The 12,763-nt window shown below is 41.8% G+C and overlaps 1 protein-coding gene across 2 annotated transcripts in view; it reads left to right on the top strand.

The window, feature by feature from the left end:
* Window positions 1-913, top strand: part of Cd300e (CD300e molecule) — a 70,457-nt gene extending 69,544 nt beyond the window's left edge. For both annotated transcript variants that reach the window (XM_013508641.1, XM_005412248.2), the window contains exon 5: window positions 453-913. In XM_013508641.1, the coding sequence (XP_013364095.1) occupies window positions 453-693 (241 nt within the window). In that variant the 3' untranslated portion in view covers window positions 694-913. The remainder of the gene's footprint in view (window positions 1-452) is intronic.
* The last annotated feature ends 11,850 nt before the right edge of the window (window positions 914-12,763 follow it).

Raw genomic sequence — 12,763 nt, 5'->3', positions numbered from 1 at the left:
GATCTTGTTGCAGGACTTGCTTGTGAGGTTTGGGGGCTGGCTCCAGGCTGGAGTTTGGATCTTTTCTCCCTTCTCACTGAAAGACAACCAGAAAGGGCTGCGGTGCTTCTGCAGGAGCCTGAGGAGAGGGAAATGAGGGACAAGGACTTCAGAATGGTTTCAAGAAGACAGTTGCTAGAAAGAACAGAGTGGGTGGCTCTGGAGCACACTACTAAATGCTAGGGCTATTGGAGCCCTCCTTTCTCTCCACTCCATCTCTCTCTTTAAAGAGGTTCTCATGGCCAATCTTTGTCAGAAGAAGAAGGGGTGATGGGGCCACAGGAAGGGGCTGCCCTGGATCTTTTCCCAGTTTGATTCTGCGTTTTTTGGGCTCTAGAGTCAGGGAATAGGGAGTGAGGTCTTGGACCCTCTCTGAGGAGACAATTCATTTTCTGTCCCCATGTGCTCCACAGGTCTCTGCTCAGCAGTCTCCATTTTCTGCTCCTGGTCTTCCTGAAGCTGCCCCTGTTTCTGAGCATGCTTGGTGCTGTCTTCTGGGTGAACAGGCCTCAGAGGACTGCTGGGGAAAGAGTCAGCCTGTCCAGGAGCCCTGCGGTGCACCGCCCTAGGAGAGCCCTGTGCCCGGATGCAGCCCTTCAGACTGGACTTGATAAATCTTTGGTGCTGGAGCGCCTGGCAGGGAGGCAGCGGTGACTGAGTTTTGGAGGGGCTTATTGTTTCTGTGCCTTAAAAGGAGGTCCTGGGTCCTAGAAGACACTCCTTTGGTATCCTCAGCATGGAAAGGGAATAAGACTTCCTGGTCCAGGCTTGGGGGTCATCTCTCCTCCCTGGGCTCCCTGACTGTCTCCATCATGCCCACTCTGCTAGGGAAAAAATAATCTCTCAAAAATAAAAAATAATCATGTACTCACAAGACTGGCCCATTGCTCTTCTCCTAGACACAAGAGCCTCTCAGGTCAGTGTCTTCTGTGGGGGCAATAATCAACTCCTTCCTTTGTGTCAGACTAAGATGCTGTGTCCTAGAGACCATCGGGAACCTTTGGAAGTTTTACACTTTTCAAACTTTTTTTTTGAAATAATTATGAGGTTGACATTGTGAGTATAATACACAGAGCCCTTTGAATGCATTCTCCAGCTTACCCCTCGGTGACATATTGTGTAACTGTTGTGCAGTGTTAGACAAGGGAGTAGGCATTGATACCATACTGTTTGTGGACTGCTAGGTTTTGGGTCTTAAGTATTGTCCAAAAGCTCCTATGTTGAAGGCTTGGTTCTGAGGGAGAGATTTTGGGAGATGACTGGATCATGAAGGGTCTGACTTCATCAGCAGATGAGCCCATTTATGGATTCTTAGCTTCATGGGTTTGGGGAGGGGGGTTTGTTATAAAAATGAGCTCACTTGCTGCTTCCCCATGGCCATGAGATGAGCGGCTTCCCTTGGTTGCGCACTTCTGCAGGGATGTGCTACTTGCCTCAGGCCAAATGCAACCCGGCCAAGTGACCATGGACTGAAACTCCTGAAACATGAGCCAGAATAAAGCGTCCTTCTTTCAGTCGGTTTCTCTCAGGTGTTTTGTCATAGTGATGAAAATCTAACTGATGCACAGATCTCTTTCAGTTTTCAGTTTTTGTACACATTCGCTTATGCGTGTGTGTGTTTGTGTGGAGCTCTGTGCAATTTCATCTCACAATTGAATACAGAGCTGTCCTATCATCACAAGGATCTCCTTCCTGTTGCTTCTTCGGTTGCAGTATTTGCACCCCTCCCACCCCATTCCTGTCTCCTGGAAGCCAGTACTAATCTGTTCTCCATGTCTAGTTTTGTCATTTTGAGAATATTATAAAAGTGGAAGCATAGAGTATAAATATTTAGAGATTGGCTCTTTTCACTAAGCCTTTGAGATTGATACAAGTTGTTGCATTTACTAATTGTTAATTCCTCTTTATTACTGGGTAGTATTCCAGTGTTTGAATGTACAATAATTTAACCACTTGACAGCTGAAGAGTATTTGAGTTTTTCCCTCAGCATAGATCCTTATGAATAAACCATTATGAACATTCACGCATAGTTTTTTTTGGTGCCCACATACATTTTTATTTCCCTGGGATTTGTGCCAGTACAGTTGCTGGGTTATATACTGAGTATACGTTTAGTTTCATAAGAAGCTGCCAGACTATTTCAACAGTGGCTGTACTGTCTTCTGTTTCCATCAGCAATGTCTGAGAGATCCATTTTCTTCCCATTTTTACTAGCATTTAGTATTATCATTATTATTCTTTTTTTCATTTCAGATGTTCTGATAGGTGTGTGGTGATAGCCCAGTGTAGTTTTAACTGGAGTCTCTCTAATGGCTAATGATGTTGGACATCTTTTAGCATACTTATTTTCTAACTGGACATCCTTATGTATTTTATCTGCTTTCTAATTGAGGTTTTTTGTTTGCTATGGAGTTTTGAGAGTTTTTATATTTTATAGATACCAGTCCTTTGTCAGTGTTTTAATTCTGTCTGTGGCTTGTCTTTTTATCCTCCTCACAGGATTTTTTATGGTGCAAAAATTTACAGTTTTGATAATGATACAACTTGATAATTTTTTATTTGAATGATTGTGATCTTGGTGTTATGTTTAAGAACTCTTCACCTAACCTCAGGTCCCTGGTATTTATTTCTATTTATTTTTCTAAAGGTTTCATAGTTATGTTTTACATTTGAATTCATGAATCATGATCTTGTTTTGATTAGTTGTCCTATATGGTATGCAGTTTAGTTAAAAATTTTGGTTAGGAATTTGCTTTTTTAGGCTCGTGAATGTTCAATTGTTTCAACATCTGTTAAGAAAGACTATGCTTCTTTCATTTAACTGGTTTTGGTCCTTTGTCAAAAATCAGTTGGACATATTTGTGTTGGAAGATGTGTGAAGTTTTTTTGATGTGTGTGTGTGTGTCTAAAGCAATATTTATTTCTTGATTTTTATAGGAATCCTATGCAGGATTGCAAATTAATGAAGTACAGTTTCACACCATGGTAAAGTTAACTCTCATAATTGTGAGGCAAATAAGACACAAAGAATATACATAAATGACTGCATTTATAAAAGTTAAAATGGCAAAAGTAATACTTGATGAAGTATATAGAGATAGTCAAAGCAAAATAAAAGTAAAGAAAAGATCAGGACAAAAGATAAAATTCCCTCTGTGGGTAGAAAAAAGACGGATAAAGAAACACACCTGCTAGGCCTCTGGGATGCTACCTGTGCTCTATTTCCCAATTTGGGAACAGACCTTTAAACTATGCATGTAATTTATATACTCTAGAGTTGATGGAGACCACTATGAAGCAGTTCTGAGCAGGACTTATATTTACCAATTGACTTTCCATGTTTACTTGTGAGTCACTGGTCCCTACTGAGGCCTGTAATGGTGGGTGAAGCCAAGAGGCCTCAAAGGACAATTTAAGGTCACAGCTGAGGACGTTTGGCTCCAACCCCCATTAGGTAAGAGGAGACTGTAGCCGCAGACATGTCACTCCTGCAGTGAAGGCCTTCCTGGAGATAACATAGTTCTAAATTAACATAAGTATTACTTGCAGAATTTCTTAATGGGTTTCCCAAGTCCTGCCCAGATTTCTGCATTTTCTTCAGTATCCCCCTCCTTTACCTGAAAACTTAATAAATACGGGCCACTCTGGGAAGTCTTAGTGTCAACCCAGAGAACCTTGAAGTCTGTAATAGGGCTGAACCCTCCTGGAACCCTGAAATCATTTCAGTTGCCTCATTTATTTAAGCCTTTGCCATCCTCTCATTTTGGAGATTGTGGGCCTGATCAGCCCACAATAACTAAGAGATATTATTCATGAAATATTGAATGTTTACTTCATTATATTAAAAATTCCTATTAAAATTTTGATAATATGATGTTTCTTAAAACCCAATTTTTCATATAATTGTAAAGATCAAACTTTGTTACAAAAGCTGATAGGTTACTGCATGGGTAGGAGTTGCTGAATTATTATGGTGGTGGTCTAACATGGTTGAAGCCCAAAAACAACAGCTTCTCTTCCCAATGACCAGCCCTCCCTTTTCTCCTCCCCTCAGCACAGAGTACAACTTCCTCTTACCCTTCCTGCACAAGAAACCCCCAATCAGCTCCTGATACGTCACTAAGCCCGCCCCTTAAGCACCACCCCTAGCCAGAGTCTTTATAAACTCCAGCTCCCTTGTCTAGCCCCAGAGGAGTCTGGTATTGCCTGCTGCTCTTTCTTCTCCATGTCTGGAGTAAAGGCCTTTTTTCTTTTCTTTGGTTCTTTTCTGTGCTGGAAACCTAACAGTCATATACATATTCACAAACCGATTTACAAGGATTCTGAAGGGTTAATGATGAATCCTTTTAACTCTGTGGAGTCACTAAAATGACACCAATACCAACCAGTATCAAGAGGACAGATGGGAGTATGTGAGAATTCATATGATTTCCTGTTCTTATTTAGCATTAGTTAGATGATTGAAAGTCCTTCTGGTAATGGGTAATGTGGAACTACTTCCCCTATAACCTCAATTAAAATGAAATTGTGGGTCTAAATGAGGGCACAGCACCAACTAATAAGAAAAAATCTTGTGGCTGACTACGACATTTGTTGCTTTCTATAACATCTGTGCATAAATTAATTATGAAGATGAATATATGCCCACATACTAAAAGCCTAAGGGAACTGGAAAATTACTAAACTTTCCTTAATTCATGTTTTATGCAGAGGTTTATTAGAAAATTTCTGTATAATAGGTATATATAATAACCCAGGTTCACTTACACCATTCATACATAGACTTGCATGACAAAAAAGAAGTGTATTTGTCCTTCTAGACATTAGCAAACCCTGGTATCTTGTAAAGAACAGAAGCCATAGAAAGAATTGCCTTGATTAGGTAATTATACTGTGGTTTTTAAATCCTTCTTAATATTTCCCCCTATTTTGTAATTACCAATAATGATCGTATATTAAAAATATTGAGGTGGGGAAGCAATACAACATGACTGAAAATAAAAATGAACAGTAGAAAGTAAACAGAAAATCATCTCAGTAGCAATAGGACTTAGAGTAATAGTGAACACCTGTATACCATAGCGCCTCTCTGTTTCAGACACTTTACCTGTGTTAAATCATTTAATACTCATATGTGACAGATGAGAGAATGCAAGTGTAGAGAAGACAGATGACCTCTGTGAGATCACACACCTAGTAAGTGAGAAAGCCAGAACTCAACCTCCAGGCATTTTAGCTCCAGAGTCCATGTTCTTAACTACCACACCCTCTTCTCTTCACTGCTGTAGTCCTCTGGGACTGGAGTTTTCACAAAATATTGTTTTGTGTGTGTCACCCGGATGAAATACAGTTCATTCACTTTGATTGCTCTCAGACACAACTTTACATGGGTTGACCGGGGCTGGGGACTTAGCTCAGCGGCAAAAGCACCTGCCTGGCAAGTGCAAGGTCGTGAGTTCGGTTCCCGGTACCGGAGAAACCCCCCCCCAAAAAAAAACAAAACAAAAAACATACATGGGTTGACCACAATCTATACATCTTCTCTCCCACTTGAGGGACTTTCAATCCCTTTGCTCTCTTGTTTCCATCTGCCCTCTACTATCCACAACAAAGCTGTATTCTTATCATGTGTCATCTCATAAAATGCGTAGTGGTCTCTCTAAGACACATCACAGGGTAGAATTGCTGGATCATGCTATCTGAATGCTCGACTTTGCAGACTAACACTAAATTGCTTTTAATATAATTGTACCAATTTACAATCAATCTGGCAGTGAGTATGCGTTCCTACAGATTCATGTTATGGCTCCATTGCTTTGTATTCTTAGGTTTCTTGATTGGACCAATCTAGAAAGCACTGGTGCTTATCTTATTATGGTCTTATTTTACTTTTTCACGTGTCTTGGGGCTGTTTGTCCTTTTTTCATGAAATTCTATTTAAGTTTCTATCTATTTTTAATGAGTTCCTTTTTTCTTTTTCTTCTTTTTTTTTTTTTTTTTTCAGGAACCAGGAATCGAACTCACAACCTTGTGCTTGCCAGGCAAGCACTGTGACACTGAGCTAAATCCCCAGCCTCTCTTTTTTCTTTTAGTTTGTAAAAGCAGACTCATCTTTTGCCAGTTATTTGTGTTACACATACCTTTTCTCAGTTCATAGTTGTTTTTTTTTAAAAACTGTTAACTGTGTCATTTCATAGAAATAAGTGTATTTATCTTATGTGGTGGACATATTCAACACTTAAATTTAGTAATTACCCCCTGTTTAAGAAATTCTTCTATACTCCAGTGCAGAAAAGCTCTTCCCCTTCTGTGTTTCTTCTTCCTGTTCCTCCTGTTCTGAAAAGTTGTGTTAACACTGCAGCCTTTAATCCACTGTCTGACTTTTATGTATGGAGTAACACAGGGATCCATTTCCTTCTGTTGCAACCAGTGGCTGAGTTTCTGACTCCTCACTCACTTCCTTCACTGCACTGTACCCGTCTTCTACATTCTCAGAGGTTTGACGATTTGTAATATTATATGCCGAGAGGATTCCCTGTGCTCCACAGATATACTTATCCAACATTCTTCCACCAAGCAACCCAAATGTCCACCCACCGAGGACTGGATAAGACAATTGTGGTACTTTTATATAATGGAATATTCCTCAGCTATAAAGAAAGATAAACTCGAGGCTTTTATAGGTAAATGGTCACAACTAGAGACCATACTCATAAGTGAAATAAATCAGACCTGCATGTGCAAGCACTGCATTGTCTCACTAGTGTAAAACCTGAAAGAGTTCATTTAAACTCGGAGGTATGATAGACATTGTGAAATGATAGGAAAACATTCAAGGGTAAAGGGTAACCGGGATGTGGGAAAAGAGAAGGGAAAGAAGGAGAAATTTTGTATGTATGTATATATAGGATAGTTAACATAGTTGATCTACTGTCTTGTATTTCTTTGCTGAAAGAAACTGTCAATGAGTCCTTGATTGATCAATATTGCATGTCTCTATTTGTTTTCATGAGAAACCACTTTGAAGATATCAATATGTAATACAGCAAGCATTGTTAATTTCCTACCACTTTGTTTGTAACTGTATTGTCTGTACTGTTCATTTGCTATTTTGTAAAAGGTTGTCAGTCTGTTAATGTGTTCCTCCTTTTATTTTTAAAATAAAAAAAAACCACAAATGGTTACACTGAAATTGAATATAAAAAAAAAACCAAAAAAATCCAAAACAACATTCTTCCCCTTATTGTCTGCCCTCCTATAACCCGAACTTGCAGAGTAACATTCAAATTTCCTGGCAACATTATCCTTCTCAAAAAGAAATCCAGTCCTATACGTAGTTTGTTTGTACTGTTTCCCAAAAGTTTCTTGAGCAAAACATGTGGCTAAGGAGGTCTTCCCGGAGGTGCCGTCCCCTAGCAGGAGGATTTTTCCTTGCCGGCCCTGGCCCTCCTCTCCAGAGTCCCACCGGCCCCGCCCTCCGAGAAGGAGGAAGCGAAAGATAGGCCTCCAGGGAGGGAGAGGAGGAAGGCAAGCAATGAGGGTGGACCCCCGCCCTGGTGTCGCCGCAGCCGCTGGGGAATCAGGGAAAATCATTCGCCCAGTGCCCTCTTCCCCTCCTCCCCCTATCCCCTCCTTCTCTCCTCCCCTTCCCCCTCCCCCGTCTTGCCCGTCTCCGCCCCTGCGCCTGATGTAGGGAGGGCAGTCTCCAAATGTGTAAAGTTCACTAGAACCCAGGCAGAGGTGACTTCTTCAGAGGAGGAGTTTAGACTCAAGAACAGCTGCTAGAACATTCACAGTGAAGTTGCTTCATGCTCAGATGAAACTCCATTCAAAACAACGTGATAAAAAAAAATGTCTGTAAATGCATGCACGTCCGTGACCCTTAAACAAGGGATGGAAATTTCAGAGCTAGATATTTATTTTTGCCTGGGACCATATGGTGCCCCCAGCAGGCATAAGGATTGACCTTCTAAGGGGCACAGATGGGCCTGTAGGGACAGGATGGGGGCCAACCCCTCTGCCTGGGGGCAGATCCAGCTCTGCTTTCTGCTTAGTAACCGGAGACCGGGTGGCATCATACCTTCAGGTCTTGCTATTTTTATATATTATATAGAGTCGCTAGATTAAGATTCTTCCACGTGGCAGTTTAAAGTCACGGCTGCAAATTTCTTGATGGTCTTTCCATTAGGCCTTGTGGTCTGTGTCCTCTCCCCGTGAGTCTGATTGGGCTGAGACTGCTTCAGCCGGTAGAAGCCAGCAGTGTTTCTCAGTCTTTCTTTTAGCAGAACTCTCCCCGCAAGCCCGTGTAGGGATTTTCCCCTGAAAATCCACCCCCATGATCTTCCATAGCAAAGATATACTGTGCATATATTTATCTGTATAGAAACAACTGCTCTGACAAATTGCAGATTGAAAATACTTGAAAAATTGTGTTTGTACTGGACATGTACAAACTTTTAAAACATTCCCTAAGCCGTATGACATAACAACTATTTATTTAGCATTTATATTACATTAGGCATTAAAAGTCAACCGATGATTTAAAATATTTGGAAGTGTGTAAATAGGTTATTCATTATTTTATAAAACAGAGTTGACCCTCTATGGGTTTTGGTATCCTGGAGATACCTGAGTGGTTTGGAACCAAGACTCTACAGATCCTAAGGGACAACAGATATATCTATATATCTGTTTTGTATCTAAAATAAAGTAGTCCTCGCCCTGTGAGAACCAATGTTTTCCTTGTTGGGGATGCACATACACTGTGGCAAAAAGGACTCCATGTGCCTTCCAAAGCTAAGTAGGAGGCAGCGCTGCCACACCTTCCTCACCCTCCTGACACGCAGGCTCTGCGGATCCTGTGCTAGGAGTTTTTTTAAAAAGTTTTGAGACAGAGTCTCTCTATGTAGTTCTGGCTGGCCTTGAACTTGCTGTACAGCTCTGACTAGTCTTTAGCTTGTGATCCTTCTGCCTCAGGCTCCCAAGTACTAGGATTACAGGCATGGCAAGTTTAGAAAAAGTATTTAAGAGTGGAACAAGGGCTGTGCCTCACACACAGGGCCTGGGAATGGGATTCCATAGTGTGCCACTGTGGAAGCAGACTGCTCTGTCAAAATAAAAAAGTATATGGAGTCAGGCATGTTGGAGCACATGGTGGTGTAATCCCAGCACTTAGGAGGCTGAGGCAGGAGGATTGCCGTGAGTTCAAAGCCAGCCTGGCTACAAAGTGAGTTCAAGGTCACCCTGAACTGCACAGGGAAAGCCTGTTTCAAAAAAAAATACATATGTACATACATACATACATAAATGGAATATAGGAGATGACAGAGAGAGATTCTTCCCAGAAAAACTAAATAGGTAAGTTGACAGGGTCAGGGGAATCTTCCTCTGCTTCAGAGAGGTAACATTTAGTTAGATCAGAGCTTGAAACACAGATGCAGTTTTCAAAAGGAGACATAGGGAGAGAAGATAGCACGGGGAGAAACAAAAGACAGGACACAGAAAACCCTAAGCTCAACAGGAATATGGGTGGGTCACTGGGGATCGTAAGAGACCAAAAGACAGACAGGCCACAGACAGCAAGGCGCTGGGCCCAGGCCAAGCTGAGAGGGACACAGCTGAAGGGTCAGCCTTCGGGCAGCACTGCTGTGGCCCTCAGAAGGGTTTCTGGAGCCACAACCAGATTCATCTGTCATGAACATTATTGAGGCCACACGCACCCGCTCAGGGAGAGGAGGAGGGAGGGGACTGCGGCTGCACCTGGTATCCTTCTTCCTAGGCTCTCTCTGCCAATTTTTCTCTATTTTATTTTGAACCATTTTTTTAAAAAACTATTATAATTGTTTCCTGAGCTTTGTTTTTTTGGAGATGTCAAGTGTTATATTGGTAAATTATTCTGCTGTAAATAAAATAAGAAAATAGTTTATTCTAAAGCAAATATGAGTGGCCATGACCCAGGAATACGGATTCAAGCTACCTTGAATGGGATGTTCTGCCAAGGATGAAATTACATGAACTTTTATAACCACAGAGAAAAAAGTCATAAATCAGTTATCTCATCCCAATATAGTGGTGACAGTATTAAGCGTGTAGGCTACAGCAAAGTGGGAAAATCTTTTCCATGGATTTTGAGTGTTATAGCAATCTTCCCTTTACGGTTCATGGAGCTAGAGGTCTGCTTAGCTTAGTGACACAACCCAAGAATTTTATCTAATAGTCACAAAGGTGTTATGTCAGATACAGTGGTTGATAGTAAACAGCTATAAAAAGGGAAAAGATAGCCCAAGGCAACTTCACTGTGCCTACAGCACCCCAGCTCTCCATCATGATATTGGACTCTGTCAAGGTCCAGCTGCCCGTAGCGTCTTCAGTACAGATGCAGCTCCCTCCAGGAGCTTCAGCTTCACCACTGTAATTTCTCTGAAGCTGAGTAGAGACACTCATGCTCTGCTTCCTTGAGCTTTTCCTCCCTGATACACTTTCTTCAACATGAGCGTATCTGTGCCATTGGTCCGTGTTCCTTTCCTCTGCATGACCTCACCAGCTATGAACAGGTGCCATGTTGCTTTCGATGACAGTTTCTCTTTGAAGGAGGCTGGGGATTTGCTGAAGTGTTGCTGAGACAATGAGTGGTTTGTGCCTGGGAATTCTTCCCACTATGTCTTGCCTCTGCTTACTCAGATCATGCTCAGGAAAGAGTAGAAGTCCTGCCAGGAAACACAGAATAACCTGAGGTTGAAGCATGGTAAGCCCCACTTCATTTCCCTTGCTCTACACAGTGGAGCACGACTCTGCCATAAAGAGGGATAAATTTGAATCATTTGTAAGAAAATGGATGCACCTTGAAACTATAATGTTAAGTGAGATAAATCAGACACACAAGCTTAAATATCACACAGCTTCTCTTATACAAGAGAGCCACAATACTAATGTATAAAAGAATAAAATAAGAGATATGAGTAGGAAACAGGGAGAGAGATCTTTTATAAAAGGGAAAAGAACAAAATAAGGGGAGGAGGATGAGGGAGGAAAGGGGATGAAAAAGAATTAAGATGTGATATACATGTACCAACCCAATGAATGTAACCATCATGTACTGAAAACATGCACTAATAAACATCTTTTAAGGGCATGCTGCCTCACTCCAGTTGTCCTGTGAATCTACTCACAATTTATTTTTTGGTCAGTGAGAACTCAGAAAGTCCTATAAATCTCCTTGGGATTCTTATCCTAAATAGTGCAGTCACTTTAAGAAGAGCTATAAACACCCGAGCCTACTACCCCTCAAGAGCTTCAGAGATCAGTAGCTAATGGATTGGTAAAAAAGATCAGCAACTGGCAGTGTCTGCTGACTGCCTCTGGCATTAGGGGGTATCAGTTGGCAACAGCCATCCCTGGTAGGGAACAACAACTGGCAGTGGTGACTGATGTTGTCTGGAATTGACTAGTATTGACTAGTGGCATTGGGGTCCAAGGGAGTAAAACTAAGGGCTGAGGGCCATTGGCACTCAAACTCCAGAGACACTAGCAGAGTTATCCTCTGCAAATTCATAATTTCTATCTGAACTGAGCAAAAGAACTATCAAGTGTTTGGTTACGGAGACTGCTCTCTAAATGGCAGCAGATGACATATCCTCAGTGCCCTGTGTTATCAGGGCTCATAACATCACACTGCCCATTGGGAGAAAGTGTGGAACAGACGCTTTGAAAGGAAAGAGCTGGAGAAGGAAGTGAGCAAGTGGAGGGTAGGAAAAACAGGATCCGGGGAGAGAATACACTTTGACTCTGGACTTTCAGGGAACCCAAAAGCCACAGATTATGCTGGGACTCATCTGGGCAGCAAGTTTTTAGTTTGGTGAAAGACCTTGTGGTTGCTCTTTGGAAGTTTTTGGAGGCAGAGGGGCGCTCTCAGGTTGACATCCATGTCTTGGTACCATGTTGCAAATGTGAGAAATCTAGAGAACTCGTTTCCCCCTCCCCTGTCTTTTGTTACACTGTAGAGAGAAAAGCTGGGCAAAGAAACATACATTTGCCTACTACTGTGGTAGGCAGAATGTGACCACCAAAGATGTCCTAACTACAAGAACTCTTATGTCACATAGCAAGGAGAAGTTAAAACCGCATATGGATTTAAGGCTCTGAATTAGCTAAGGGGAGATTATTCTGGCTTATCTGGATGGGTCCCTGTAATCAAGGGGGTCCTCCCAGGTGAAAGAGGGAGGCTGGCAGGTCAGTGTAAGAGTGACAAGATGTAAGAAAATATCAAGTGGTCATTGTAGTCTTGAAGATTGACGGGACTAAGCATAGAATGTGGGTGTTCTGCAGAAATTTCAAGAGGCAGAGGAGCACATTCTACTGTGCAGCCTCCAGAAAGCACCAGCCTTGCCAACACCTTGAATTCAGTCCAGTGAGACTCACGTAAGTCTTCTCATTCCCAGAAACCAGGATAACATAATTGTGCTGTTTTAAGCTCCCAAATTTGTGATGCCTTCTTATAGCAGTCAAAATAAACTCAAATACAGGTTTCACCACAAGAGGCAAAGCACCCTTTGCTTCTCCAAGAGGCCGAGGGTCTGTGAGAGAGAGTGTAGAACTTGCTCTTTAGTAGCCCAGTGCTAAAATTTTGTTTGTTGAGTTCTGTGAGGAATCTTCTTATGTGATCATAGTGCTGACAGAAAGGTGAAACCCATTCTATACTTTACTGCTTCTTATCCACTAGTCTGG

Source organism: Chinchilla lanigera, unplaced genomic scaffold (assembly GCF_000276665.1).
Source record: "Chinchilla lanigera isolate Chin_1 unplaced genomic scaffold, ChiLan1.0 scaffold00152, whole genome shotgun sequence".
In the NCBI taxonomy this organism is placed as follows: domain Eukaryota; kingdom Metazoa; phylum Chordata; class Mammalia; order Rodentia; family Chinchillidae; genus Chinchilla; species Chinchilla lanigera.
This window is presented reverse-complemented; position numbering and strand designations above follow the sequence as displayed.